The sequence below is a fragment of the Phlebotomus papatasi genome, chromosome 2 (assembly GCF_024763615.1).
Source record: "Phlebotomus papatasi isolate M1 chromosome 2, Ppap_2.1, whole genome shotgun sequence".
Lineage (NCBI taxonomy): Eukaryota > Metazoa > Arthropoda > Insecta > Diptera > Psychodidae > Phlebotomus > Phlebotomus papatasi.
This window is the reverse complement of record NC_077223.1, coordinates 101,977,310-102,005,129: the sequence shown is the minus strand read 5'-3', so window position 1 is coordinate 102,005,129 and position 27,820 is coordinate 101,977,310. Positions and strand designations below refer to the sequence as shown.

The following is a 27,820-nucleotide window of genomic DNA, read 5'->3' as shown; positions in this document are numbered from 1 at the left end:
TTAAGGATGATCCCTAGAACACCCTTAAATGCCTTTTTGGTCTTTAGACAATTAAGCGCTGGGATTGAAGAAAAATTTACAAAAAAAAAGATTCACAGTCGCCAACATATACGGTTAATGTCTAAGTTTTGAATCGTACATCTGACAAACGTAGCTTTTAGTTTTGACGTTATATATTTAAATAAATAAATAGAAGAACTGTCTTAGTGAGAGTCAAGAGTATATTAGCATCAGTATTAGATAAGGGCTGTAAACATACATTTTGTATTGATTTTAAAATTATATTTTATTATAAATCATAATTTTCTCAAAAATTCAGAAGTGGCATATGAAAGCTTGCCCACAGAAATGGGTTTGCATTCCACTTCTGAATTGTAGAGTTAAAAATGATTTATTAAAAACAATTTTAGTATACATTTTTTTATACGGAAAAAGACAGATTTTATCCAGTATGTAGGGTACAACGAGGTAATTTCAAATGACCAAAGGGAATAAGAAGACCACGAAGAAGTCCAAACCCAGTAGTATTTCTTCATGGACATTTTCTTTTGTGTAGGGTGAAAGGAACGTGTCTTGACACTTTAAGAACTCGTGTCAGCACATATTGACACCCTACTATGTACCATTTGGGATATGAAATTTGAACATCTCTGTTTATAGTAAAATGTATATTACAGAAAAAAAGTTATATTACTTATATTTTACTATATACATTAAAAAATTTTCAACATTTTGACAAGTGTCAATAGGGGTTCCCTGTCGAACAGACGTTCCCCCAACCCTATTTGAAAAAAATAGAAAATCTCAAAATTCCAATAAAGGTTCCTATTTCAAATGCCCCCTCTCTACCCTACAACGATATATTCAAAAATAAATGTATCAAGTAATTTTTAATTTTAAAATTTCCGATTTATTGTTATTTGAAGACGAAAAAAGGATTTTTTATTGTTGGCTAGCTTCTAGCTTCTGTTAAAACTCATTTTGAAAATAAGATAGATAGTTGTGCTACATATGAGAGAACATATTTTGAAAAACAGCTCAAAAATAATCAATTTTAAACCATTTTTTAAATATGAAGTTAACCCTTTAAGGACGAGTGGGACACCCGTGTTCCAAAAACAAAAACAGATTTTTTTGACTATAGAAAGTTATTTTGTTCTCTAAATAGTTCAGAAAATTAGTTATTACTTTTGGGATATCGGTGTTCCATTCGTCATTAAAGGGTTCAAGTAGATCCTTTAATTATTAATTTGATTTTTATTTCTTTAAATTAATCAAAATGATAATTTAACTGTAATTCATCTATTATATAAATCTATAAAATAGTGAAATAAAATAAAATAAAATAAAATAGTGTTACAATTGCACTAAATGTGATTTAGTATTTATAGATATAATAGTATTTGTAGACAGAATAGATAAGATACCCCGTCACTTGGATCAGCAATTGTCGTAACTTATATGTCGCCTTTATCAGACATTTTTGTGTTTTTCTTTGTATTTCTAATTTGTTTATAATAATTGCAGAATAATGAGGAAGATACGACAATTTCTTAACCAATCAACGAAGATACACACGAAGTTGTATTAAAGTGACACCAGGAAATATCAAGGCGGTGTTAGATTAACACACTCCGAGTAGTGATAAACACTAGACAGGTGTTGGTTTGATATAAGTTGTTAGACTGCGCTTATGTAATTTTAACACCAAAATAATATTAGTTATTTCTAGTGTCAAACTTGGTGTATAAATTTTCTATATCAATTGAAATTATTTGAAAAATTCCCGAGAAATTTCCCAAACTTAAGGAGAAAAAAAGAACAACATTGTAACTTGCTACTGAAAAAACGTAAATTTTTCCAACAAGCGACGCATTATATTTTATGGGTAGTGATCATAAGTAAGAAATCTCACTTTCAGACTCAACACACAGACACCAAAAGTAACAGCAAAAATTTTATGTTCCATTGAAGCACAAAATGTACAAGAATCTTTTACGATCTCTCACTGGACATAGTTTGAGTGCAAAAGGACTGAAAGGAAAAACCTCATAGGCAGAACCTCATTAAGAGTCAAATGCGAAAATTTACTCCCTACAAGACATCATTTGATATCCATTAGAGACTGGCGTCAATGATGGTAATTTACATAAAATATGTCACTTTCGTTGTTTCCTCCTCACCAAACACCTTCAATACAATATTCTTCAGCGGGAAACCCGAGCCTTTTCCTGTTCTTATTTTTACTTCGTAACTTAAATAATGCTTTTCCTATGTGAATGCTTTTCCTCCGTGATTGATAAATGCGACTATCAATGTCTCACAGCCCAAGGAAAAATGACACGAACAAATGACTTTGGATACTAAAGTACCTCTCATTAAAGCCAAAGTATGAAAAATTATGAAAATTCTCGTAAATTTTTCATTTTTATGCTTCAGCTTAAAATAGCCATCAAGCCAAAATTATTGAATGGACCAAAAAAAATCCTCCCAAATATTTCCTCCATTGAAAGAGACAAAAATTCAGCACGGGATCATGCACAGAATTGATGAATGTGGATCTGAATAAAGTGAAAAGTCTATTAAAATGATTAAGTAAATTGTTATGAGTCAATATTTGAAGCACTTTCAATGGAGCTTAAACCACGATTCATAAACAAATAAATATGATTTGCCTCTCAATTCTCATCCAAAAAAAAACACCGAAATGAATGAAATGAATCCAATTTTCGTGAGTTGTTGGAATAAAAAGCCCGTATATTTCTTTCATACAAAATTTGCCTGTTTATGTTTTACCGAAGAAACCTAAAAAGGTCAATGTTGCAGAGAATATGAAGACAAATATTTGCTCCAAATCGGATTTACAAGAAGCCTTTTTGTGAAATGGCAATGAGTATGTGAGCATGATCATAGCGAATGGTAAATTATCGAGACAGAAAATGTTTTTCCAGATAAATATAATATGCAAACATTGAATCAACAAGTCTGTGAATTAAATTCGACATTTAGCACTCCCTAAATGGTTCAGAAGAATTTCTCATCTTCTCTAGATTAAAGATGAAAGATTCGAAAATTTATTAAAACAAAATTTAAACCCCTTTTATTTCTCAAATGTTTCTCAACTGTCTATCCTCACTCTTTCACAGTCAAAAATGGATTGAACTAAATTGAATTTGGTTGTGATGTTCTAAATAAGAAGAAGAGTACGAAAGAAAGGCATGTGAATTTCGATTTCACGAAATTTTCCCAATCTAAAAGGAACTACAGGGAATTCAGGCTTAAATAAAAATGGATTGAAAGAATTTGATGTGAATTGCCTACTATTGGGAGCTCATTTATAAAATAAATTTTGAAATTTCTCTAAATGTAGGGGAAGTTTGGCATGCTTCGCACGTGCGAGCCTTCAAACAAACCGAATTTTCTCTTTGTTAGGAAAGAGATGAATCCTAATTTCTTAGCCATAAAATAGGTCATTATAAAACACATCTTTAGAACAAAAACAGGCAATCTAACCCTTCTTTCCTAGGGTCTAGGATCATAAATAGAAAATTGGCCCAAAATTGATAATTTTGATGGAGCACATTTGGTGTGATTTCTTACAGCTAAGTTCACTTTTAGAGAAAACCACTTACACCAATGAATGAAGGGTTAATGTGGATTGATATTTACGTAATAATGTTTTTAGAAACCCAAAATACCAGAGACTTTTCGGTGTAGCGTAATCTACTATCCATTTCACAGATTAGTCAGAAAAAAATCTTAAAAATAGACTTCGAGAAAACGTGCGAACCATGCCTAACTTCCCCTATGCAAATATTTTTCACGCGGTAAATTTGAAAAACATTTCTTATGACTCAGGCACACCTTTTAGATCGGTCAAATTTCATAAAATCAAAATTCATATCCTTTTCTTTCTTAAAAGTTTAGCAAATGCCTATCCTACTCATTCGCACTGTTCTTCTTCCTTTAAACATCAGAATAAATTAAATTTGGTTCAATACAATTTGAGACCGAAAGAGTGGGATAGACTTATGCAAGTCTTTTGAGAAAGAAAGAGAAGTGAAATTTTATTTCGTGAAATTTGACCGATCTAAAAGGTGTGCCGGAACCTTTATGAACCATTGGCGCTGAAAGTAGACTGAAAAATTGGCGCCGAAAATGTTTTACATACATGATGGCGTTTCCATAACGTATTCTAAAGACCTCTCCTGTAAGTTTGCATTTCTCTGTATTAATCCTGTCGAGGCCTAAATGGCCTCTTGCCATTTCAATGGCAAGAGGACTTGCCGACAACAGTTTTTAAAATATATTACGGAGTCACATTTATTGAGAAGGGAAAAATTTAGTCATTACAAAGCTTGGGATCGTACAAAGCATGGATACTTTCCCTTAAGCTCGTTCGTCCGTAAGAAAACTAAAAGAACCGGTGATTTTGAAATAGCAAGGGGGAGATATTAGGGTTGGAAGTGGTGTACGGTTGAAAATGAAGTGCTTGGAAGTCTTTGGAAGTGAAAATACCCGATTACAAAGTCTTTTCTGCCTAATTCCATATTTTTCAAACTACGCTACTTTTAGTTGAGATTTTTAATTCGAACGGCAGTGTAATTTGAAAAGATCTTTTTTTGACATTTTACAAGTTCGGTTATGACAATGGAATGGAGCAAATATACTCAAATTTATTACAGCTTAATTTGTGTTGTAATTTTTCCGAGAAAATATTCAGCTGAATAATAGTTTTCGTTAATTTCTACAGTTCAAATTCATATAGTTGCTCACAAATAATGACATAGCTACTGCAATTGACTTTGAATCAATTTGGTGTATTTTTTTTAACAATTTATCGTAATATGTATTGGATAATTGCATAAATTCGTGGGACTTTTTCGCAAATGTAGTTAAGGGGTATCCCATAGAACACATTCACCATTTTTTTGTTTACGTTTTTGCATATGCTGGAAAGGTTTTAGTTTAGGTTTTAGTTTATTACGTCTCTTCAAAAGTATTCTTCAAAAAGGTCGTTTTGTGCTTTTGAGAACTTTTACAAAATGAGAAATGAAAAGGAACATATTCATGAAAATTTGATTTATTCATATGAAATTCAAAATATAAGCAAAATGTTAGAAATAATGCGGAATAACATATTTCTTGAAATATTTATATTATATTTATAATAAATATTTATATTTATTATTGATTAATAAGTGTAAGAAGTACATGAAGTGCAGGAAGTGCTGGAAGTATTGTACAGTAGAGTCTCCTAAATTCGAACGCTCGGGGGGTATTTTTGACATTTTTCACCTCCAAAATTCGAACGATTTTTTCAAAACTAACGAAATTTGTGTGAGATTAAATTGTACTTTGAATCAAATTCTAGTACCTTCTCGCAAGTTTTATTGGTAACATACTTCCTTTTCATTTTATACGATAATAATGTATGTAAACATTCAGGAAGAAGCACATAAATATGATTTTCATTCACCTAGAATACGAACTTTCTAACATAACCTCACAATTGACATTTTGAACCCAAACGGCGTTCGAATTTGAGAGATTCAGATTTGAGAGACTCTGCTGTAGTATTTTCGAGAGTGTTGTGAAATTTTGGAAGTGCGCAGGGCTATTCCATGCAAATTGTGGAAGTGCCTGGAAGTGGTGTACACATTTTCGCCCTAACATCTCGCCCTTGTTAAATAGATTTTTTTACATCTAAAAGCAATCTTAATCTACAAAATCCCATCTCAAAGGTTTCTCAACTCTGTTTCAACGTGAAGATCTGCTTCCAAAAATAGACGAATATTAAATTTTATCGTTTGACAGCAAAAGAAAAATTAGAAATTGCACAAGTGTCTTGTAAGAGTGCCTCAGTCACTTCCACGATACATCAAACGTCGTTTTTTTTTGCGTATATGCTTCTCTAAAGATCATAAAACATAACCATCTCGAAAAACATCGAAATAGAGAATCATTCTTGTGGAAAGTTTGAGACTTTTTCTCTGACAGAAAAGATTCTAAGAATGAAGCGTGACTTGAGATCTTGATTGATCTGAGGTGAAGAATATAAGGAAGTTTAGAGAATAAAAACTTACTCATCTGTACAGCAAGTGGGAATGTTTTTCTTTCTCCGAATAGCCATGTGACGTTCTCGTGAGGGGAATTTTGGGGTTTTCCGGACAACCACTGGACGGATTTCGTGAGTGTCTGAAGAATGATTCTCCAGCACGTGGTTGGTATCATCACCTATTATTCCCATTGCTTTTGGCTCTGTTTAAGTGGGTTAGAAAAAAAAATCTGGGCCTGATAAGACTATCGCCTTAGTGCACTTTGAAGTATGCTTGACTTTGTATTTCACACAGAGACAGATTTTCTTGTTGGGAAATCAGCAGGAGCTCACACTTTTCAACACAAAACGTTAAGACACTGGATTGTTCATTTGAATCAACAATGAGAGTGTTAAGTGATGGCAAAAAAACGGTTATATACGTTGTCTTTATTTCATTTTGTCTTTCGATGGCACAAAAAGCACCTCTCAAGGTTGAGGCAAAAATTGTGAATAAATCACAGCTAAAAAGGGAGCAAAAAAATTGGTCAGTTACTGCAATAAATATCTGTACAACATGCAAATCTCAGATTTATGTCACACAAACTCGGTGGAATGCTAAAGTTGGCAGTTGGAAAAATATTGAAACAGATGTTTGGAATGAGAAAACACAGATTAATTGGAAATTCTGACTGATGACAATATTATTTTTCATTTGCGCGGAAAAAGATCTATTGTTTGGCCAAACTGATCACTAAAGAAGACAAAAAAAAGTGTTGATCTTCTTTAGTTAAACAACGCGCGCGAGTTTTGTTTATTGTGACTCGGCACAGACGAAACTGAATCCAACTTGTAAAGCGTGAGTTGCTCAAAGTGAAATCTTATAAATTTCTTCAATCTCTTCTCGTATGTATTTGAGAATCCCTCTTCAATGTATAACTAATATTTCATATATATATTTTATTTATTGTTCATCATCTTTGACAATGTTTGTTTGTGTACATAGTGCGGCTTTTGAGTTTATCTGTATTCCGAATTGCTGGACTTTCAATTTCAATTTGGACGTTTTTATTTTTTAAGCGTGACTAGCAATTGATTGACTAAAAATTATCAAAAAAGAAAGCACTAAACACTTGGCAAAGTGCTCGAAAATATTCGTCTTTTTATCGGCTTCTCCATAACCAATTTTAACTGGTTAATATAATATATAGGAACAAAGTTGTTATGGCACAGTAATCCAGTTCACAAGAAAGCAATACAAGTTACAAATCTATGGATCTTCGAAACTCGTCAAATATATCGAAGGGCCTGAAAAATATAGAGCAGGATCTAGAGTGAAATTCGCGTATTCGCCGCTTATGCGCTGTGCTTAGTGTTCGGTGCATTGACATAAGTTTACAATTTAGCAGTTGTCAAGAAATCAATTAAAGCAGAGGCGTGCAAGAACCGTTGAAACCGAATAAACGTCAATTGAAACATGTACGTCAATGGTCAAAACGCTACCAGAACAAACTTATTTTGACGTTTATTCGGTTTCTAAGATTCTTGCATGCCTCTGAATTAAAGTCTCGAAACTTTCGATTTTCGAATCTAATTGAAGATCATCCGAAAAGCATAAGGTCTACAGTAAAGTTTGCGTATTCGACGCTCAAACGCTGACAGTACGAGTATTTAATATCCGGTAGAATAGCTTAGTTTATGGAAACGAAGTTCTGTAACATTCTTTCATCAGTTTCTGACTTAGTCTCGGCTTAAGCTGACAAATGGCTTATCCCTTGTGGCATTTGATAACCAAATAATGTATGTATCAAATGTAACCAATATATTATATTTTCAACGTAATCAAGCTATTTCTAAAAAATATAATGTATAACCATAATGGAGATATATTATCTGAAAATTATGTGCGTTGTAGGGTAAATGTCCTAATTCGAAACCATTTCCAGACGCCTTAAATTTTACACTAGATTCAACACATTAAGTTGATATTTTTTCTGAAGAGAATTACATGAATTTGCTCCTTGACTCTTCTAAAATGTTAATGTTATTCTTTAGATATAATTTAAAAACTTCTTAAATACAAGAAGAATGCGCGAGTGTAAAATGCTTCTATTTGGAAACAAATTAATCCAAATGGTGACAAGGGAAAGTTTCTAATTGGAGACAAACAGTGTAAGTGAAACCACGATTAAAGGCTTCTAAAACCTTGTTGAGTTCCTCCTGAGTGCAGGATTTGTTCTTATTCGTGGACTTTTCTCCTTGTCCATCTAAAACAATAAGAGAATCTCTCCAAAAAAAAAATATTTCCGGTATTTCCAATTGAAGCATTTGCAGACACTTCATAAAAACCCTTTTTGTTCACAAAATAGGTAATTATTTCATTTGAAAACTTCACGTACCGTTAACAATAAAGATTAGCACTTAATTTAACTAAACTTAGCCAGATATATGACATAAATGTTAAATAAAACGAATAAACAACAGTCAACTCATTTTGTTTTTCATTGGAAAACAAGGTATATTGATAAAAAATTCGATGGCGAGAAGGTACACTTTTAATTTTTCTGAGAAATTAACAAATTAAAATTTGTGAATATGAATGGATTTTCGATTTATTTGGAGCAAAATTAACTAAATAATGAAACTGTGGTATAGAAAATATATAAATATAGTAATTTGATACTGTATTTATCATGAAAACAATGACGTTTCCATTTGGAGTAGCGAAAAATTTCCATTTGGAGCAGGTTTTGAATTAGCTAATAAGCTAAAATATCAGTTATTTGCTATAATTATATGAATAATACATTTTATTTGATAAATTCCAGTTAATATATTGGTATTTCTCCTTGGAATTACGACATGTTTTTAGATCCATAAACAAGTCATAATAAATCTATTTTTGAGTGAAAATATGTAAATCTATGTCGAAAATATTGAAAGTATATTTATCTTTCTTACATATTCTTGCTGTTATGTTCACATAATGTAGTGAAATTGTATGATACAACTTGTATACAACTTGTGTTCTTTTTGTATAAGGCTGCCAGATTGTCAAATTCTGCTTTGTTTACTTAGCAAAGGTTCATCTTGGTGTGAAAATTAGTGGAAAAATAATGTAAATTTAGTCTAATCATTATTTTGATTATAATTACGTTCAGCCGTGTCTCGGCTTAAGTCGTAAGTGCATCCAGGAAAATAACGTCAACTGAAGTTACTTCAGTAACATGCAATTGACGTTTAATTTATTTCATATTTGTACTAAAATTGTTAAAAGCGGATATTTAGAAATACAATGAGTAACAAAATTTAACAGTTTTCAGCTTTAAAAAAATAATATCAAGTTTAAGTTTTAATATTCTAATTTAAAATTTTGATATTAGATAAACAAAAACTTTTCAAATTCCTTTTTAGAAAATGTAATTACTGAAATATTTTCAATTATTTGTAAAATAGAAAAAAACAATAGATAAAATAAAGATAAATATAATTTTCTTGTTTCTTTTAATATAAATATTTGCTATATTTTCGCTTTAGACTTTTTTACCATCCACGCATTTGAAGTTGAGCAAGTACACTAAAGTTGTTCTAAAATCATGAAATGATGATCTTACACTGAGAAAAAAAAGAGGGTGCGATTAACTTTTTTTATTCATAACTTTAAGACTTCTTAGGTGTAAAAATATATCAACATTTTTTAATGTTAATTTTACACTTTTTTAAGGGTAAAATTAACATGAAAAAGGGTAACTTTAACCCCCAATACACCTAAACAGGGTAATATTTACACCGTTTTCGGATCAATACTGCAGGGTAAAATTAACATTCCGGAATGTTAATTTTACCCTGCAGTATTGATCCGAAAACGGTGTAAATATTACCCTGTTTAGGTGTATTGGGGGTTAAAGTTACCCTTTTTCATGTTAATTTTACCCTTAAAAAGGTGTAAAATTAACATTAAAAAATGTTAATATATTTTTACACTTAAAAAGTGTTAAAATTATGAGGAAAAAATGTTAATCGCACCCTCTTTTTTTTTCTCAGTGTAGTAATAAATTCTAATAATATTTTTGATACTAAGATGATAATGGAAGTCCAGGGAATAGATTAAGACAGAAATTATAACAGAAAAGAACCAAAGGTTAATTGAAATCACTTGAATATTTTAATTTAATCATAAATTTCTGAAAAACTTAAAGTAAAACCTAAGTTCATTTACCTGTTCATTTTAAATGGTGAAATATGTGATATAAATTGAGGCTGACATAAATCAAATGCTATAAACTATAAACTTATTAGAGCTATAAATTATGACTGCAAATACTGTTGCCACCTAGCTAAACATTAGGAAAAAAACATAAAACATTGATATAGCATTGAAGAAGTGCAGTCTCCTGTTTACTTCCCATTTGTAAGCACTTTAATGCAACACTCATAAACCAATTCTATGCTACATAAATTGATCACTTATTGCATCAATTAGATTGAGAGTTGGCTCGTTGAGCCATATAACTTTGAATCAATTTTCTATAAATAGTTTATGGGCAATTTGACTCTCAATGTACTATACACTATTCCTCATACTAAATTAAATAAACACACATAAGAATCACTGTAATGGCACCTGTACAACCACCTCATTACTCACTCAATGTTTGTGTTTAATAAACCACCAAATTTTTTTTCTTCATGCTTTATTGCAGATGAAATTCTGCGGCTTAAGACTCATTCTCTTTGGTTCTTCGACTTCATTCATGCTTTTTTTCCTCACAACTTTTCACTTTCAATTGCCTACAAATCTTTCAACGCAAAAAAATCCTTTGATTTCTGGTAAGAGAATGGGGTTGAAGCAAAAAAGGAAAAAAGAAAGACTTTTTTTTTTAGCATGATTTGGGTGGATTCTTGAGGTGTGACAATTTATTTTTGGCTATGTGACATATTTCAGCAAAATTTAAAACATTTTGACACACATAATGGGACTTGGGATGAAAAATTGCGCGGGAAATAATGGATGTCTGGGACGACACAAGAGTTGCTGTCCGCAGCACGAGAAATTAAATTATTTGCTTATCACTTAGCTTAAATATAAAACTGTCATAGAAAATTCGGCTAAATATTAATTGGCAAACATACAACTCCGGATGCTTCCGCAGAGATGCCCAACTTAAATTTTCCGCCAGTTAATTCTGACGACAAATGTGGATTTACAGAAGCTGTTAAATTCCTCTGAACATGTAATTATGGGAAAATTCTCATTCACAATTTATTTATCGTAACTGTCGAATTGAGCAATTATTTAGGTTTATTGAGGTCAAGGAGGGAATTATTCTAAAATGCACCCGAACAGCATTAAATACAATCTTTTTTGCTGTATTGTGGTTATTTAGATAATTTAGAGATGATAGTCACAAAAGAAAAGTCACAAGAATTTTCCCTGATTTTTCTTTACGTGCTAAAAGCCCTTTAACGCCCATTCAAATAAAATTTATTAATTTCATTATATGGATAGAAAAGACATTAACGTTTTTAACATGTCACATGTGAGAATCAGCTATAATTTTGTGTAAACTCAAAAAGATAATTTGATTACAAATAGTTATGTGAAAATTTCTGATACACTATTTATAAATAAATAAATAAATAAATAAATATATACTCCTATATCTCATAAATCAGTCTTAAAACAAATAGGGGAAACTGGGGCAGAAATAAACACGGAGTAGCTCGAAACACTGCATTTTTTTTTAATTCAATATTAGACTTCAGAGGGGTATGTAGACATAAATATCAGTGTTTCGTTCTATACCATTTTTACTACTGCCCCAGTCTCCCCTACTATGTAAAAACTTATTATAATAAAATAAAACTAGAACATTTTTAACGAAAAAAATGCTACTGCCATATTTTAATTTCTTAATGATTTCTTGTTCATTTTTTTCGATTTTTAAAACATATTTTCTCTGTCCAGGAAATATTTAAGAAATCAAAATCTACATCCTTTTTTCAAACGTTTTTCATAACTCTTTCTTTTTATTCGCAAGCAAAATTCGATTGAAATAAATTGAATTTATGGTGGTCTAAATAAAAGGAAAAGCAAAAAAGAAAGGGACATACAAATGCAAAACAATTGAAAATGAAAGCGATGTGAATTTCGATTTCATAAAATTTTCCTGATCTAAAAGTTGTGCCAGAGCCATGAAATAAAATACAAATCTGTTAGCAAAAAATCAAAATTTTTCATAATGCTTCTGGTACACTTTTTAGATCAAGAAAATTTCATGAAACCAAAATTGTCATTTTTTCTCAAAAATTTCACATAAAGGATTGGAATTTTGATTTCATGAAATTTTCCCGACTTTAAAGCTGTGCTGTAACTTCTTAATTTTCTCTTTTCCAAAAATATTATATTTCACAATTTAATAAATTTTACTTTTTATGCCTTCAGCACACCTTTTAGATCGGTAAAATTTTTTGATATCAAAATTCGTATCCCTTTTTTCTCAGAAGATTTGCATAAGTCTATTCTATTCTTTCGACTCCAAATTGGACTGTACTAAATTTATATTGATAAACAAGACAAATTCAATTTAGATTTGAGAGTGAAAGAGTAGGACAGATATATCTATGTATTACACTTAAGAGAGAAAAAGATCAAATTTCGATTTCATAATTTTTGTCTATATAATGGCTTAGGCACACCTTTAAAGTGAGGAAAATTTCATGAAATACAAATTTAAATCTCTTTTCTCCTTAAACGTTTAGCATTTATCTGTCCCGCTTTATCGCACTTGAAATTCGATTGAACTAAATTGAATTTGGTCTGATGTTCGAAAGAAATAAAATGACGTATATTTAGATTTCATGAAATATTCCTGATCTAAAACGTGTGACAGATGCATAAAAATTGGATTTGAAATTGAATTATCCCAAAATCGGATTTTGGGATAATTTAGTCCCAATCTGAGGTGGAAATTTAAACGATTTCAGTGAGGCCATTTACATTGCCACATTAGATTGAGACTAAATTGTCCCAAAATTTAATTTCGGGAAAGTTCTATCTCAATCTAGTGCGAAGGTGTTGTGTTAATAGCCTCTATGATTTTCTTACATCTTACAGTTACATACTATCGTACACTGAGAAAAAAAAGAGGCTACGATTAACTTTTTTTCGTCATAACTTTAACACTTTTCGGGTGTAAAAATATATCAACATTTTTTAATGTTAATTTTACACCTTTTGGGGGTTAAATCAACATGAAAAAAGGATAAAATCAACCCATAATACACCTCAAAAGTGTAATATTTACACCGATTTTTGATCAATACTGCAGGGTAAAATTAAGATTTCCGGAATGTTAATTCGACTTTTTCGGATTTCTCTCAGTGTAGGAATTAATCTTAGGGGTATATTTCTCTCAGTGTATTTTCAGAAAACTACTAAACTTATAGAGATATTCCAAATTGAAATTTCACCCCGAATTTTCTCATGATTCTTTCCAAGAAATTCCATTAAATTTCTCCCAAGACACTAAACTCTTGTGTGAAAAAAAGCCTCAAAATAATTTCCATTAGCACAACAGAAAATCTCCCAATGATATGATTTTCTGAAGGCGTCTGTTTACTTTTTCGAGCATCAAAGTCTTTGTTTTGCGTGATTGATCTGAGGAGACACGACAAATATCCACCCAACGGCCAAATTCACTCTCGAATTTTTCATGCAGAAATTCATCAAGACGTTGGAAAATTAATAAAAATCATTTGGACATGGACGTGAGTGTGTGTTTGTGACGCAAATAAAATGAGCGGAAATAGATCAAAAGGACGTTGACGCTTGTAAAGAGACTTTTCTGAGGCTGGGAAATCACACCCCCACCTGACAAAAAGTAAATTCCAACAGAGCAGAAACACGTGTGTGAAAATTGGTGAAAATTTGCGGGAGATTGATTGAAAATGCGATTCGTCACTCACCTTCGCGATCGAAAAAAACACTCCCGACAAATCATAAAAATCACAGTTTCCGAAGGATTTCTTTTTTCAGAAAATATCTCCTGTTTTCTTTAACTTCAGATCCTTACTTAGTTAGCACTAAAACCCTAAAACCATTTTTCTTGCTAGAATCACTGCCTTAAAAGACATTTTTTAATCAAATTCATATGATTTTACTTTAAAACAGCAACAAAAATAAACTCTTTCGCACGTGCTTCTTCCCTACTTGGCACCAAATCTCAAACTGAACCATTTGCGTGGTTCAAGAGTTCTCAAGGGGCTCTCTATTCTCTGTGAAAAACTAAAATAATATTGCCATATGGTATTAGAGGCCAAGTGTCTCAAGATAAATCCACTGCCAAAAAGATGATACAGCGTGCGACAGTTTAACAATAAAAGTCCCCAATGAAAGTGTAATATATCAAAAAGTTAATTGTTTAATAGTGGCTCAATATAAGAAGTTCCTCCATTCAGAAATGACCATCACTTTAACCAGCTGATTTGGAGGGGAAAGAAAAGTTCTCTGTCTAATAAAAGTAACTTAAAGGGGAAAATGAGGCAGATTTATACAATTTACTTATATTTAATTTAAAGTGGGAAAGGTTTGAATATTAGTGTCACTAATTGTTCTATTTCAATAAACAAAATAAAGAGAGGACATCTATCTGCTGAACATTTATTTTAGTACATGGCTGTTCTCATGTGCTTCTGCGTTATCGACTTTTCTCCTCTTTTAATTCCTATCACGACTATTTAGTGATTTTGGTACATGATGAAGACTGTAGAAGACAATCGTGACAGAAACGAACGCGAAGAAAAGTTGCTAACGAAGAAGGACATTAGAACATCGATGTACTAAAAAAAAATGTTCCGACATTGAGAGAAATCCGAAAAAGTTACAATAACATTCCGGAAATGTTAATTTTACTCTGCATTATTGATCCGAAATCGGTGTTAATGTTATGCATTTTAGGTGTATTATGGATTAAAGTTACCCTTTTTCATGTTAATTTTACCCTTAAAAAGGTGTAAAATTAACATTAAAAAATGTTGATATATTTTTACACCTAAAAAGTGTTAAAGTTACGAGGAAAAAAGTAAATCGCACCCTCTTTTTTCTCAGTGGAAGTAAGATTTCAGCTTTTCATATTTCATTGGAATAGCATTATAAAGTAGCATATGTATGTTGGATAACAGCACACCTAAGAAGCAAAATTGGGTCAGCTTGGGTATAGTAATAATCCCAACGTCATATTGAAGTAAATTATTGAAACATAGATTACCAGAAGACAAGTTCAATAATGATATCCACACACAGTTTCATTGAGGATTATTAACATGAGAACCGATGACAGAGGAAATAGAAAAAGAAGAAAATTTAAATGATCAGACTTAGATCATGGCAAAGGGAAAATATTGGGTGTAAACACAAGTAGATTTTGAATCTTCAATAGTGTCTTGGATAAAAGATAAATAGAACTCTATTTGCACAAAAAGTCGTTGAAGTTCGAAGAATTCAAATTCAATTTCGAATTTTCATACTAAATTTTCGAACACTATAGGGAAAATTTATCAAATATCACACTATAAGCTGGTACAAGAGTTACTCAGTGAATATGGACAATATGGAGTGATTAAATAGTGGGACAAGAACAATAAGCATCGCTGTTCTGTTTCTCTCCTCACAATGTGAAGACCGACACATTTTGACACATATGAGCACTTCGAAATTCGAACAGGATGTAACTCCAGCCAAAGTATAAGCGAAAGTATAAAGAAGTAAGAAAGTCTCTTTTTTGGATCTTCAAATAGATTTTAGAATTTTTCAAGATCTACTTGTGGATGGTAACATTGCGTTTTTTCGACGTATATTTTACTTATATAAAGATACATCTCTATTCCTATAAGTAAGAAATTTCGAAAGACTAGGCCGACTAGACCTATTTTTAGGGGTATTTCAATGAAATTATTTTACCTAAAACCACGTAATTATGACATAATGTTCAGTTTACAATGAGGTGATAAGACAAATAACGGCTAAGGTAAGCTGTTACTACACTGAGAAAAAAGGGGTAAAATTTACATTTCCGGAATGTTACTTTAACTTTTTCGGATTTCTCTCAGTGTAGCGTGATGCTATAATTAAATATATTGTTCATTTTCATAAATAGGAGCTCTGTCCAAGTGCATTTAAGTCCTTAATAAGTACTTTAAGTCTTGATTAATCCAAAAAATTCCTTTAGCTCGTAAATCGGGGGTGTCAGTCGTCTGAAAGATTTCTAAAGTCCGATAGACGCTTTCTCTACACTGAGAAAAAAAGAGGGTGCGATTAATATTTTTTCCTCAGAAATTTGACACTTTTTAGGTGTAAAAATATATCAACATTTTTTAATTTTAATTTTACACCTTATTAAGGGTAAAATTAACATGAAGAAGGGTACCTTTAACCCCTAATACACCTAAAAAGGGTAATATTTACACCGATTTCGGATCAATACTGCAGGGTAAAATTAACATTTCCGGAATGTTATTGTAACTTTTTCGGATTTCTCTCAGTGTAGTGATACCAGAGTATAATACGTGAATGTAAGGCATCCCAGAGTATCAAACTCTAACATTTTCTTTTCTTTAACCCCATAAACTCGTGTTCCGGGAGTCTAATTTTGCCTTATTTTCATTATTCCTTTATAATCCATCATTTTTTTGGATTTTTTTGTTCCACTATGATTAGAATTTCTGTAGATGGACTTTAGTTCATGTCCCATCATTTATTATTTTGAGAAATAACAATATGATAAAAAATTGTACAACTGTAAGAGTAACGACTTTAAAAATGCTTGGTCAAAAATCTTAATAAAGTACCTAGCTAAGGAAGTACTTAATTAAGGACTTCTACAAATGCCTTAATTAAATACTTAGCGTTAGATGTGAATTACTATGCCGTATTATTTTTACTCTTCGCCACAATTTCAAGAAGTCGGATGTTCCAGAACTTCTTCAAATCTAGTCAGTGAGTTAAGAACTTCTTGAATACACTGGATTCTCCGAAATTCGGGTGATTGTGACCGAAATAATAATTATTATTATATTTTTAAAAATAAATCGATATCTTCCAGTTACAATTTTCATCGATTATTTTCTTCGAAGAAATTCAGGGGTGAATCTGTTAAAATCACGTCAAATTTACAAAAACACTGAAACAAAAATTTTCAAAATCGTAAAACAAACATATCCGAATATGACTAACTAATGAAGGATATTTATTGCAATTCAACGTGAAAGAAAATAAAATTAGTCTATCGAAAGTCTATCAAAAGTCTATCGATCACGATATTCTAAGTTTCGATTAGTATTTTCCACGGAAAACGGGCCAATGGTACGCTGTATGAAGCTGCCCCGGCTTCTTCTATTCAATGATCCAGTAAATCCTGTTTCACGCCAAAACTTCACTCATCAACCACTCAGTTGACAGTGAAAGTGCAATAGAGAACTTTTAATTGCTATCGCAAGAAATATTTAATGCAGAAAGTCCACATATGCTCCCACGAAAACATGATAAGAATTTAGTAGTATTTTGCAGTAAAATCTCAGAGCAAGTGTTTTGCCAACTTTGAGCATTAAATAGCATTTCAATGTTGCGCCTAAACTTCAAAAGAATGCTATTAAATTAATTTCTCGATGAGTGATAGAAAGTCAGTCAATTAATAAACCAATTAAGAGCATTTCTTTGCACAATTTAGTCATGCATTTGCTCTTTTAGTAAAATGATGGCCTGCAGAAAATTCCAAATGAATAAAAAAAATGTTTTTGTTAATGCCAAAAATAAACGCATGAGAAATTATACTGACCACAATAAAATAGAACCATTTCATCGCCTTTAATTGACGTTTAAGTAAATAATTCAATAAGCTTATGCCATTCACATTCTTCCAATATACCCATCTCTTTTGTTTATATTCAACATTTTGTCGATATTTTTTTTCCTTCTTCTGTGGGCATGGCTTTTTGGCATAAGATAATCCAATTTGATATGTTCAATATTGGAAAAATTTCTAGCCATGTGCTTTGCCTCAGTCACCCAATTTTCTCGCTCATTTTGCCCATCGTGTGAAAAATGACCTCATTGTAAAATTGATTTATAATTTATGTTGGATTGAGTATAAATTCCATCATCAAATCCATTGATGATGACGATCTTTGGCGCTAACAACAGTTTTTATTGTAAACATTGCTAGAGGGGTGGGGGGGGAGTATGGTTAATTCACTTTTCGTGAACACTTTTCCAAATGTCTTTTTGCCATGTTTGGCGTAATTGTGAGAAAGTGTTTGTTTTTTTTAAGAAGATGCTTCTGGGATGGTTTAACTAATGATTTATTCAAGGGCTATGCATTCAGAAAATGCAGTCCCTATAACATAATAATTTAAAAGAAATAAGAAAAGAACTATAGAACTATTCCAACGAAAAATGAACATGTTTTTTTAGCACTTATCTGTTTTCAATTGTTACTGCATTATCGACTTATTTTTGTGTTGGTTCCAGTCACGACTGTTTTCCCCAGTCAGCAAACAGTCGTGGCATGAACCACTACAAATAAAACTCAATAGTGCAGAAGCACTTGAGAACGTTCTATGAGAACATCTCCGGTAATCGCCACTGGAAATTTTGTTTCACCTCAAGAAGAAAAACAAATTTTCTGTCTTGCCCATGAGAAATGAGAAAGAAAACCGTTGATGAAACAAAGTAGTTAGAAAAAGTGCCTAATCAAGTCACATCAAAATCAAATTGAAAAATTGCAAAAGAAAATAAAGAAAAGTAGCAAAAAACTAATCTCCTATTTACAACCTTCCCAAGTGATTTACTGCTGTTGATGAACCTCTATTTTTCAAATATAACGAACTTCAGGAAATCAAAGAAAACCTAGTCTAGTCGACCACTGTAGAAGGTCTACAGCCGGGACCGAAAGCTCTGGACAAGACAGAAAATTTGTTTTTCTTCTTGAGGTGAAACAAAATTTCCACTGACGCCAGCTCATTATCCTACTTTTGAGAACAGTAAATTGCTTAAAAAATATATATGTTCATTTTTCATTGGAATAGCACGACTATAATCGATAATAAGAAAGAAAAATTAAAAAATAAGTCAATTTTTTCGAGAGCCAGATGAAGTTAAGTTTTTCAAACTTTAAGGCAATGAAATTTAGATTGTGAAAACATTTTTTTTTGCTTTAAAAAGGTAAAAGATATTGAAATATCATCCATGTTACTTAAAGGTTAAATTGTTGTTTTTTTATATCTACTCTTTTATTGTTTAGCCTTTTCTGCCACTGAAATTTGCAACTTTGCATAATCCCATCATGTGCATAATTCCAATATGCATAATCCCGGGACCCCCTTTCTGGCCAAATTGTGCCAATTTGGCCAGAAATCGCCAGATCAGTATGATATCAAGATTCCGGAAGTCGTCAGGAAAACTAACAATCACTCAGAGAAACACAACATCTATCTCCAGAGCTATCGGCTCGGTCTCTAAGCCTTCATCAGTGGTCAAGTCTTGTAAATTTCTCTTCTGAGACTCGTTCATGAATTCTAGTTAGGATTGCAATAGGGCATAAAAGGGAACGGAGGCACTACTTTAAACTGTCTTTTAACAATTTTTCCTTCAATTTTTAGGCACAATTTCAATATTTCCCTCTTCTTGAATATTGCTGGGAGTCTTCCTTTATTAGTGCTTCCGACTAACTGTTACAATTGTTACACTGACTCCCGATTGTCAGTTTTCCCGACGACTTCCGGAATCTCATAAGTTGATTGCATATCACGTCGGTTTATGTTTACAAGGTATGATATCCCCAGATTGATATGAGATTGGCAAATCGGCACCATATTGAAAAAAATCGATAGATCGGCACTCAAGTGAATCATGAGCGGCACAATTATCTACCCTTTGTCTGGCAACCTTCAAAAGATAAGTTAAGGGAAGTTTAATTTCTTATCAGACAATAATTCTTTCTTGTCTTTCAAGTCAATGGAAATTGGCGTATGAAAGCATCTTTCAAAACCGAATAATTACAATTTGTTCATTGATTAAGTTCTTTGATAAAGTAGATTTTAAGGCAGAAATTCACTTCATCAGTGTCATCCCTTCGCTTAAAATCAGTAAATTGCAGTTAGACATTTGAGTTTTAAAGTGATCTACGTCTCGAAGATGAATCTTGTAGTGGAATTCTAAATGCACACCAATCTAGAAATTTTGAAAATAATTCATGTTCTTTTTATGCTGATCCAAATGTGACTAAGCCTAAAATTGCTCATATCATAGGCATCTGAAAACAATACCCACAATACACTTTGCAAAAAGAGATAATTGAGGAAAATATTGCTTAAAATCGTACAGCACACATTAAAAACTCAATTAAAACCTTTTCTAGTGCAATCTTCTGAGCTCCATATGAACCATTTTAAGTATAGTAATGCTTTCAGGCTTCGCACACACTCTGGTTTCGAACACTTCATATATTTTCTCACACTGAGAGAAATCCGAAAAAATTAAAATAGCATTCCGGAAATGTTTATTTTAACCTGAAGTATTGATCCGAAATCGATGTAAATATTATGCCTTTTAGGTGTATTAGGTGTCAAAGTTACCCTTTTTTATATTAATTTTACCTTTAAAATGGTGCAAAATTAACATTAAATAATGTTAATATATTTTTACACATAAAAAGTGTTAAAGTTATGAGGAAAGAAGTTAATCGTACCCTCGTTTTTTCTCAGTGCATAGGGGAATGTTGGCATGGTTCGCACAGAGTGAACCTTCAAATACCGCAAATTTTCTCTTTGTTTGCAAAGAGCTAGTTCGTCATTTCCTAGCCATAAGATAGATAATTATTAAGCTCATGAAACGAAATGATAAATGGTAAATCAGCTCTTTGCAAACAAAGAGAAAATTCGCAGCGTTTGAAGGTTCACTCTGTGCGAATCATGCCTACATTCCCCTAGTTCTGTAATGAACCTCACCTATACATGGCAATATATTTCAATAAGTAATCTGAAGTGTCTCTTAAGTGACTTTAGTCAGACATTTCCCACATTTTCTGAAATCACAAAATCGATTCGACAATGTCGAAATTCAAAGATTCGAATTATGAGAAAAAAATGAGTTTTGGAAACTTGTAATGTTTTCACACAACTTGTAGTAGATTAGATTGTTAAGAATTTCATATAATATAAACTGAGAAAATTCGCATCGTTTGGAGGTTCACTGTATGCGAACCATGCCTACATTACCCTAAGCAAATGAATTTAATTTTCCGCTGATACCGACAAAATGTAGGTATTTAACTGTTTCATCTTGTCCACAATGTAAGAATAATCTTTAAAATAATTCTCCCAAAAAATTATTAAAAATTATATTCAAGGAGAAAACTTTTGTACCTCTCATCAGAATATGAATACCCCTTCAATATTTCCGAAAAATACGACAAATGTGCCTTTCGTGCTAATTAATGGGTCAGGGTGGGATTTGTGTCTCTGCAAAGCATTCCCTGGAGTATTTTGAGGTGTGTTCTGGGCCCCAGAAAGGTGATTTATCGCCACAACAGCCCCCCATCCACGATTTGCGCGGGAAATCCGAGCATATGTGTCTCTTCATTGTGACACATCGCCGTCTGGCGTTGAGCAGCTGTACTGAGGGCATTTTGAAATGCAAAACCCGTTCGACTGGTGGAAATATCCGCGTGGAAGTGGAAAATGGAAAAAAAGAAACGGAATTGGCCAGAAAAGGAGGTGGTTTCCATCACGCAAACTGGTGCAGAGAGTTTAGCAATAAAATGAGCAAGTTTGGAGCGAAGAACAGGAGCCAAGTGCGAAATTAGTGAAGCAACTTTTGGCTGTAATCTCTCAAAATACGCGCACAGAAAAGGCGCGCAATCAATGTGATGGTAATCTCAGGCAAAATTGCCAAATGGAAGTCCCATATCGATGCACGCAACCCACAGGGATATTTTCATTGGAGAGTTTGGTTTTAATGCGGGCGACAGGTGAAAGGTGAAAGTATTTAATGCTGCCAAAAATAGTATCAATATCGCTTTGGCAAATTTCCGTGTAGCATTTTCGCATCCCATTGCGTTCAATTAACCCCTGACCTTCTCCAAATGGCCACAAAAGACACACATAAGGGTTTTTTTGGTTGACCTTTTTAGCTATATGGCCATGAGATTTGGGCATTGATTTCTTTCTTTGGTTTTCTGGGACTTACCTCCACGAATGGGGCTCAAATCCAGGGCAAAGATCCTTGCAGACATCACACTGGGCACCATCAATCACTTCCTTAATGATGACACCCTGGAAAATAAATATTTTGGTTGATATCTTCTGTGGTTGTCATATCTTCGGCAATGTTTCCTGTACATTTTGATTTGAAAGAAGAACGAATTGTTCATTTTAAATAAAATATAATAAAAGTATAATTAAATTATTTCGCAAGCTCTCTATAAATTATAATAACGCGTAAAAAACTTTAGAAATTTCTTATCTATTAATTTCGGATTTTTAAATATTGTATTTGGAATCTTAAGTGTGCTAAGATTTAGAGATTTTCGAAGTTTTTTTTATAAAATGGAGTAGTCAGGAAAATTTCATAAAGTCGAAATTCAAATCCCTTTCTTTCTCGCATGTTTTGCATATGACTATCTCATTCTTTTGCATACCAAATTCGATTAAGCTAAATTAAATTTAGAGTGATGTTTAAAAGAAGAAGAAGAGTGCGAGAGAATAAGATAGACATATTCAAAGCACGTGAGAAAGAATAGGATTCGAATTTCGACTTCGTAAAATTTTCCTGATCTAAAAGGTGTGCTGGAGCCAAGACTTAAATTCCTGAAACAAATTAATATCGCTAGCGACCACGTGCGAGATCATTCCAAACACCTGCCAATATTACCCAGTTGCAATACCGACAGATATCACTAATCAAAAATAAAAAGTTCTAAACAATAAAATGTTGAGTTTTGAGTTTAAAAGCAGCATTTGTTCGTAAAGGGGTACTTTACGACTTAAACTTTAGAAAAAAAAATAAAGCACGTCATTTGATTAATGAATCATCCAATAAAATTGGTTAAATGTTTCAGAAACACGAGCGACGAAGTAAACTAAAAAACCAAAAACAAATAATGGTGCCATTCTGTAAGCATTTCGGGGAGAAGATCATAAAATTAGCTTTCGGGGGGGCTTTAAAACTGAATACGTTTCAAGAAAATTCGATTCCACTTTCGGATTCTAAATTCTTTAGTGACAGTGACGTATCGGTCAAAAGTTTCTTGACAAATCCGAGAAATTCGAGAAACCATATTGAAAAAAAATAATAGTAAATGGTTTTTTAAATGTTTCTTTTTGCAAATGATGTGTTTGTGTGAAAAATGGATGTTATTTATATATTTAAAAAAAAAATTTATTTCATCTCAAAAATAATTTTTTTTCCAAAAGCTGTTCATTTCTCATCTGCCAATAGTTTCTTGACATATTTGTAAAACTTACTTAAAATGGTTAAATATGTAACTATCTAAATATGCAACTACTCGTATATACCCATTATCGGATAACTTGCCATTTCGAATTTATTAAGGTCAAAGCTGAACCACTCCAGAGGTCAATTTTAAACCGATTTTCTAAAATTTGGATTTTTTGGAGAGGCCTTGAAATCGATAATGGATCGGTAAAAGTATCCGTAAGTGACTTACAATTTTTGAATTTATTCTTTTATTTGTCTGTAAGCTTGCAACTCAAGCCAAAACGTTCTAAAATATACTTTTTTTGTCTAATCGGTAAAATTTAATCGGTAATAAACCAGTAAGCATCCTAAAACCACCTGAAAAGACAATTTACGATAACGGTTTTCAAGGGTAAAGGCTCAAAAAGACTCTAATAGCATATTTCTCAATCAAATGTTATCATTTTTGGCATCGTTGGAAAGGTTTTGTAATTTCGGATAAAACTGAAACGATTCCAATCGGTTCTGAACCAGTTCTGAACCGATAACTAATTTTTATTCGAAATTTAAGTATATTACTTTTCAGAAGCTATTATGTTAAGTGTTTTGAGTGATTTATAAATCAATTAAAATCAGTTCTGAACCAGTAATGAAGTGGTTATCAATCGATAAACAATTCCTATCCAAAAGTCAATTTTATTGCTCTGAAAACTATTTTCGGGGATATTTTGAAAGATTCAGGTGAACGGTATATATTGGGAAAGTACTTGAGGACGTCTTACCACACCTTTTTGTTTTGGAACGTACTTGTTCTAGAAGAACTTGCTAGAAAAAAAAAACTTATTTGAAATATTTTTCGAAGAGACGAAAAATTGAAGACTATATTTTTTAAAATCTAAATTAAATTCCGAATAATTTACATTATTATTTTTTTTACATCAAGATATGCACTCATTAAAACTCGTTCTGATTGTAAAATGTCCGTCAAATCATTGCTCTACCTGCCGATTTCACTCGGAGGTTTTTTGAATTGTAACGGGTATATTCTAGTACATCCAGAGAAATTCTGTAGATTTTCGGTAGAATTTCCGCATAGAAAATCTGTAGATTTTCGACAGAAAATCTGTAGATTTTCGACAGAAATTCTGTCGAAGATCTACAGATTATCGGCAGAATTTCTGCAGTCTCCATTGTTTCAACAAAAATATTGTTGATTTATCAAGAAACTGTAGAAGTTACAAAGAAAATGGTATGCTCTGCTTAACAAGCATTACCGATTAAACATTTTAGATGAGTAAAAAGATTCAAGCAAAAATACTGCATTTTTAAAAAACGTTCATAGAATGATGCAAAAACACAAATATTTGGTCGACACCGTGTTTAAAGTTATCACTTTACTATTCTCTACATACAACACCGTGTCGCAGAATTCTTTATTTTATAAAAACACTGTGATATCACCAAATTGAATTTTGCAAACTTCAGTGAAAAATATTCCATCTTTTCAGACACAGCTGCCTGGAAAGTCTGGAATGTAGAAAAATCTACAGAAAATCGGCAAAATATCTACAGAAATTCGTCAGAGTATGCACCAGGATTCGTCAGAAAATCTTCAAAAATTTTCTGACGAATTTTGCCCCAAGCCCAAACAAAATTCGTAGGAATATCTACAGATTTATCGGGAGACTTTCTGCAGAGGTGTGGATATTTTCTGCAGAAATCTTAAAGATATCTGACGAAATTATTTGATGGGTATGTACATATGCTCACCTTGCAACCCTAGACTGTTAAGCTGTTTAATGTTCCCACCTAAACCAGTTAAACCGGAGTACTACTAACAAGTCCATATCCTGTATAAAATATGCTTTGATATCCTTAAAAAATGCTTAATTTTCCTCCTTTATTTATTCTTAAAAATTATATTCGTATACGAACAGAAGATCTGAAGTTTCCGACAGTTGACAATTTTTTTAAAATTCAAAATTTTGAATATCTTGGTATATTTCTTAGTCCATCCCTGTTATAACACAAATAATATCCGTATTTGTAAAAATTTATAAAATAATATGTTTCATCTTACTTTGTTAAATTTGATATATTTTTAGCTCAATTAAAATTTGACGTATAATACAACGAAAGTATCTTTAACGAAGTTTGTAGTTAATTTAGAAATTTGAATAAACAACGAAGAAAGCCATTATTAGATTAAACGCCCAAAACTATCCAAAAACTTTCTCAATTAATCTCATATTTCCGAGAACTTCTTTTGTGTATTGTTACTGTTGAATTTCCCTGAAAAGCACGCCCAAAAGCTCAGTGTTGGTGAATTTTGATATGTATGTTCTTTGAGTGAAATCATTCATCAATATATTTGCGAGAGAAAACTACAATAGAGGAATTTGTTGAGAGCTTTTTGCCCATCCCCAGAAAGGAATTTAAATGGTCGAGGAAACAGGGTGGAAAAAACCCAACGGAAAAAGGATGACTCTGCGGATCCTCCTCGCAATTAAAGCAAATAGCAATCATTTTCCAAGACAACAGACACTATACAGCCAACTCGTCAGAAGTACGCATTGATTTCCCGGGTGGTGGAAAAATTCTGGGCATTTGGCCAGAGAATAATTCTTGCTCATCTTCGGTCAGAGTTTCAGACCTTCACAATGTTCCTCTTCAGCTTTTAGCTGCACTATGATTTATGCTAATGCCCTCCAGGCTGAAAGGAAGAGTCCGTTTGAAAGAAAAATTCTTCAGGAGCTTCTGCACAAAGGAAAAACATTTGTCACCAAACATTGCATAGCGAATGGGAGACTTCATCAGTCAAACAGTCGCCCTGGGGCCACTAAAGCGCTGGGTGGTTTTTGCCACCCATCAATTGCATAAAATTTCCATGAAATTTTCTCTGCCATTGCCCCAAAAATTCATCAAACTTCAAAGTTCATTTCCATCTGCACTTTCACTTGATCAAATGCAACTCCAACACCGGGGGAAGTTGTCTGAAATTTTGTATGCTCTGATTTTGCATATCGTTCTAACAATCTTCATATGTAATTAATAAAGTTGCTAAAATCCATTACAGTAATTTAATTTAAACTGTCATTTATTTCAAAATTTTTCTTCACAATCTTTCGTTAAATTTTGGAAATATTTGACAGGAATTTAACATAAAGCGATATTAAAAGATGGAATAATTAAAAGCTTTTGCTCAAAATAATAATAATAATAATAATAATGCTAACACAACATTCCATGAAGGAACAAGACCTTCCCGCAAGGGGTTTTCTAGACATGCATTATTATTTTTTTTTGTACGGGATGAGGTTGTCAGTCCTATGTCCGTTTTGCTCAAAAACTTTCGTTAAAATTCGAAAATGTAACACCAAAGATATTTTGACATAAAATAGTTCTTCCAGAATTTCGGGCCATTCGTTAAGATTCAGAAATATTTGATCAGATAGAAATTTACCGTTAACAATTTCCGGACCGCAGCTTATGCTGCAAGCCAATTTCACAATTTTTTAATCAAAAATATCTAAGCTCAGGAATTAATTGAGGACCTACAAAAAATATCTTACATTTTGCAATCCTTGTAGTCTAATCATCCACAAGAATATGATTTTTATCAGTTCTGAATAATTAAAAAACATTGTTTTCACAGAACATTCATATGCTGCTTTGGGTACTCAAAGTCCCAAAAGAGACGAAAGAGTTAAAGTGACGTTGACATAATGATAATTTATTTAAATAAAAATTCATTAAAGAGCTTCGTTAAGTTTTCAGTAAAACTCAAAATTTTTCTGGTATTTAATCATCAAAGTAAAACTGACAATTTAATCAGAAACTTTTGTTTTGAATACTTAGTTGAAATTCAAGAACTATTTAATAGAATAAAAAAAATTACAATAACGTTCGTTAAAAATGTTAAAGAAATTATAACACAAGTGTTACTTTAATATGGTTCAATGGGTCCCGGTCAAAATCCCGAAAGCCAAAATCCCGAACGCCAAAATCCCGAAAGCCAAAATCTCGAATGGGTCAAAATCCCGAAAGCCAAAATCCCGAATTCTTAAAAATGTCGTAGCTACTCCCACGATTTCACACGCGCTTGCTGGAGGCAAAGGGAAATCTTCTGTGTCTTGGAAAATTATTCTAAACATTTTCCTCCATATAATTTCATCTCTTTCAGGATTTTAAAAATTCGGGATTTTGGCGTTCGGGATTTTGGCTTTCGGGATTTTGGCTTTCGGGATTTTGGCTGCCACCGTGGTTCAATATACTTGAAGCGTCTTTTCTAAATTTTGCGTTAAGATAAA

General features: G+C 32.3%; 1 protein-coding gene across 5 annotated transcripts in view; it reads right to left on the bottom strand.

Moving 5' to 3' along the window:
* Positions 1–27,820, bottom strand: part of LOC129800450 (four and a half LIM domains protein 2-like) — a 298,659-nt gene that overhangs the window by 87,633 nt on the left and 183,206 nt on the right. For 2 of the 5 annotated variants that reach the window (XM_055844816.1, XM_055844819.1), the window contains one exon: positions 22,281–22,366. In XM_055844816.1, coding sequence (XP_055700791.1) covers positions 22,281–22,366 — 86 coding nt within the window. Of the gene's footprint in view, positions 1–6,086; positions 6,885–14,005; positions 14,056–22,280; positions 22,367–27,820 lie in introns of those variants that run through there. The other 3 variants (XM_055844821.1, XM_055844825.1, XM_055844820.1) reach the window with 3 other exon arrangements.